Source organism: Poecilia latipinna, unplaced genomic scaffold (genome assembly GCF_001443285.1).
Source record: "Poecilia latipinna isolate Pla-1442-1.1 unplaced genomic scaffold, P_latipinna-1.0 Scaffold2907, whole genome shotgun sequence".
Taxonomy (NCBI): Eukaryota; Metazoa; Chordata; class Actinopteri; order Cyprinodontiformes; family Poeciliidae; genus Poecilia; species Poecilia latipinna.
Genome location: NW_015115523.1, coordinates 45,684 through 50,265, shown reverse-complemented (window position 1 = coordinate 50,265; position 4,582 = coordinate 45,684). Strand labels below are relative to the sequence as shown.

The 4,582-nt window shown below is 40.6% G+C and overlaps 1 protein-coding gene across 1 annotated transcript in view; it reads left to right on the top strand.

The window, feature by feature from the left end:
- Positions 1-4,582, top strand: part of LOC106939558 (phospholipase D1-like) — a 32,986-nt gene that overhangs the window by 13,736 nt on the left and 14,668 nt on the right. Inside the window, exons 5-11 of the mRNA XM_015021993.1 lie at positions 187-292; positions 366-431; positions 712-770; positions 1,454-1,546; positions 2,372-2,524; positions 3,575-3,724; positions 3,929-3,935. Of these exons, the coding sequence (XP_014877479.1) occupies positions 187-292; positions 366-431; positions 712-770; positions 1,454-1,546; positions 2,372-2,524; positions 3,575-3,724; positions 3,929-3,935 (634 nt within the window). The remainder of the gene's footprint in view (positions 1-186; positions 293-365; positions 432-711; positions 771-1,453; positions 1,547-2,371; positions 2,525-3,574; positions 3,725-3,928; positions 3,936-4,582) is intronic.

The following is a 4,582-nucleotide window of genomic DNA, read 5'->3' as shown; positions in this document are numbered from 1 at the left end:
GCAAATAGCAACCTGCTGCTGGAAACATGGCAACCAGCAACCTGCTGCTGGAAACATGGCAACCAGCAACCTGCTGCTGGAAACATGGCAACCAGCAACCTGCTGCTGGAAACATGGCGACCAGCAACCTGCTGGTGGAAACATGGCAACCAGCAACCAGCTGATGTGATTCTTTTGTTTCCTCAGGACTTCGATCAGGAGGAGAGCGACGATGAAGATGGAGAAGGCTGAGATCCCCGTTCTGCCCAGAGAAGAAGCGAAGAACCAAAGCGGAGGAGTTTCCAGCCGCAAGGTTTTCCTCCCAGCTCTGATTTCATCCGATCGGCGGCATATTGAGCTTTTATTGATTGGTGCTTTTGTTTCAGAAACAACTGGAGGATTACTTGAACAACCTGCTGCAGATGCCGATGTACAGGAGCTGCCACGCCACGGTACGCCGAGGGTTTACTAAAGGTTTTACAGCTTCAGGTTACATCTGTGGTGAAAATGTCTCTTGCTGTCAGATTTAACTCTCTGAGCAGATCTGCAGAAACTCTGAGTTAAATAATGTTTTATTCTGCTGCCTTAGATCTCATTAAGCTTTCGATACGTTCTTCAGTTTCCTGGTCGAAATATTTTGTTGCAGGTTTTAGATTTCCACTATGTGCTGCTTGGAGTAAAACATTTCTTTAAGTCGGAGGTTAAATTAATTAGTTTTTGTTCTTTTTTCAGATGGAGTTCATTGACGTCAGCCAGCTTTCCTTCATTCATGATTTAGGTCCCAAAGGATTGTAAGTTTACTGTTTTAAAAGACATTTAAAACTGTTTAAAAACAGTTATTAGGTTGTAATTTTACATTTCTAACTAAAATATCTTATTTAAATAATGCTAACATTACCTTAACACTTTGTTTTATTGATTTAAAAAACAGTAACTTAACAATAGAAGTGAAAAGTTTGTAAAATGACTCATTTGTGAGTCGTTCCTTTATTATTGATCACTTTAGAAAAACTGTTTCAACATATTTATTTTTTAATAGGAGAATAAACTTTTCCTCCATGTTTCCTGTTTGGTTTTTCAGTAAAATCTAAAAGTTTCACTTCCCCTGAAGTTCAGATTCATGTGAAGATATTTAGATTTTAAAGCTAATAGTGATTCACCTGCTGATCTGATCAGCTGGAAATCAGCAGGTCAGAGTTTAAATTCAGGTTTTGTGAATTTAAACTCCAAATCCAAAGTTTTATCTGCAGCCAGAGTGAAAACCCAGATTTATGATTTCATGAAGAAGTGTCTGGATTTTTAGTTTAGTTTGGTTCATTTGCTGCTTATTTCCCACTTTTAAAAAAAACAAATTAATCCGATGAATTCACTTGGACTTAGCTAGTGAAGACAATGAACGTTGAAAATTAATTAAAATAATTAAATCTAAACATATTGAATTATTTTTAAGAAGTTTTGTTTTCTGATTCTTCAGGGAAGGAATGGTGCTGAAGCGTTCTGGGGGTCATCGTTTCCCCGGCCTGAACTGCTGCGGGCGAAGCAAAATCTGCTACCACTGGTCCAAACGGTCAGAACCACACAGGACCAGAACCACACAGGACCAGAACCACACAGGACCAGAACCACACAGAACCAGAACCACACAGAACCAGAACCACACAGAACCGATTTAAATAACTGCAGATTACTTAACGAGCCTGAGTCGATCCGTCTCAGCTGATCTCCTCTTCAGTCCTTCCAGCTTGTTGTTTGTGTTTCCTGTTCACACAGAAACTGATTGTATTCAGTAACCAGAGCTGCAGATGACAAACAGTAATAAACGGCTCCAGGTGTAATAATGGCACCACAGGTGCAGCTTGTTTTTATACAAGCAGAAAAAAGTCTGACATGCTAGGATCCTGCAAGGTGTTGGAAAATAACTTTCCACTAGAAAAAATGAACTAAAGACACATTTTGAAGAGTTAAAGACTCTATAATGACTGGATGCCTGGAGATTATTAAAAGCTGTGACATAAAGGTCGACTTTGCATATTTGAGCTTCAGCTTTCAGTTCTGCTTCATACAATAATCCCTCATGAAGTGGTAAATGACTGTTAGCCAGCTGCTAAGCTAACACCAGAAACAAGCTGGTTCACAACAGACCATAATAAGTCAGAGTGGATCCACAGTGGAGCGCCTCAGGGCTGCGTTCTTAGTCCCACCTCATTCACACACATTCGCTCACGCACAATAGTGAAGTTTGGACAAAATACACATTTTCCTGTGCTAAAAATGGATCATAATGAGTTTTATTTGCCTCATCTGATTTTAGCTGTTAATATTTCCATGGATCAGAGGAGAACGTGGCGTTTGTTCCTGACGTTGCGTGTTAGCATGATGTTTCTGTGTGCAGCTGGCTGGTGGTGAAAGACTCCTTCCTGATGTACATGAAGCCAGACTCCGGTGCCATCTCCTTCGTCATGCTGTTCGACAAAGAGTTCAGCGTCAAGCTGGACTCCAAAGAGACAGAAACCAAACATGGCCTCCGCATCAACAGCCTGTCCAGGTTCCTCAACTTTTTCTTTTAAATCCTTTTTTCTCCTGGTTTGGAGCAAAACGAGTGTAATTTCCTCAGATGTTGGCTCCACACATTGATGTAACAAACAAGAGGCAGAGTTTACAAACTAGCATGGACCAAACATCGCAGATAAATGGAGGGAATCCTCTGAGTTGGTGCCTCTGGTAAGGCACAGGAAGTTAACTACGTCAGGACTTATTCGACAAATTTGTTTCCGTCTCCTGTTTAGCTAGTTAAAGGGGTGGTATTATGTAAAATTGACTTTTTCAAGCTTTATCATGTTATAATGTTATTCCTTCATCATAAACATGCCTGAACTTCTGCTTTAATCTCCATGGCAACCATTCAGCTGTGCAAAACGTCTGGGTGGACCTAGCCCCGCCTTCAGGACGCATCTCCTCCTCCACCCGGCTCTTTGAGACTAGTCAGCTGAAAGGTTAATGGAGGAGCCATGTTGTGATGACTTCCTGTAGGCGGAGCTTCAGAAAGAGGCAGAGTTTCTTAAAGAGACAGAGGCTCAATTTCAAGGAGTTGAATTAGGAAGTAACATTTTTTAAAGTGACACTTAGAGCATTTTTACACCGACTGAAGGTAACATAGTTACTTGATTATGCTAAACAATGGGACCATGTGCCTGAAAAACACACAAACTGCCCCTTTACTTTTGTTCCCGGAAAAGCCAGTAACCTTAAGGGAGCGTTAACATTTTTTTGTCATAATTGATATATAGAGCATTTTTACACGGACTGAAGGTAATTTAAGAATTTAAATTCTTAAATTAAATTCTTTCCTAATGCGATATTACAAAATGCATAAAATAAAAAAATTGTTGACAGCAACACAGCTACTATTGAGCTAAGAAAAAAATAGCTAAATATGTTTTTCTTTTTTTTTGTCTTGATTGAAACGCACCAGAAAACAAATCAAATCTGTGATTTAAAACAAAGGAACCGTTCATATCACGATGCCCTGTCGGTTTCGAGTTGGCCCGGTTCTGTTTGTTTCTGAACAGAGCCGGTTCTGTGCGGTTCTGTTCAGGTCGTTGGTGCTGAAGTGCTCCAGCTACAGACACGCCCGCTGGTGGGGCCAGGCCATCGAAGCCTTCTCCCAGAAGCACGGCGCCGCCTTCCTCACAGACCACCGCTTCGGATCCTTCGCCAGGCAGGAGGAGAACATCCCTGCCAAATGGTAACCGTGACAACCAGCTTTCACTGTAAAAACAATTCAGATTTATTTTTATTATCGTTTAAAGGATTATGATCAATTCTGACTGCATGGATTCGGACTTTGGTTCGTTACTGTTTACGTGGATCTCAGATAAATCCACTGGATTCATTCCTTATCTGTGTTTGATGGACTGGAGGAGAGTCTGTCTGCTGTAAACTGATGCAGTTTGTCGGTGAGGAGAAGTCTAGACGAGACCTGGTCCAGCTGGCAGAGTCTGTTTTCACCTTCAGGTTCTGCATTTTTCAGGAATTCGTCCCAGTTTTAGATCTGAAGCCGAGTCCATTTCCGTAGAAAAGTAAAAATAAAACTGTAGAAATATTTCAGAGGTTTTATTTTCTGTTTTTAACATGCAGAGATAAAAGTTAATGTTGGTTTAAAGGATGCATCTAGTCAGTGGAGATTCTTTCTGCTGTAACCCGACACAAAGAGGGAAAGTGACACTCAGCGGCTCATCACCTGTCCACCTGAGGGCAACTCTACACCGGCTGTGTGTGTGTGTGTGTGTGTGTGTGTGTGTGTGTGTGTGTGTTGGTCAGTTAAAGCCTAATGTTCCTTCACATGACCAACAAGTTGAAAACAGAATTTTAAACCAGATATTTACATAAACTTCATAAAAATAAAAGCACCAGACCTTTAACACTCTCAGCCTTGATTCATTAATCATGTTGATTTTCATGTGTTAAAAATTTTAATGCAATTAATTATTGTTTTGTTCTTTAAATGGAGGTTCTGAGTGGAACCTTTTAATTCAGTTGTTTCTGGTACGCCTGTAAATCTGACGCACAAGAAACAACAATGGCTTACGAAGCAACTTTAACC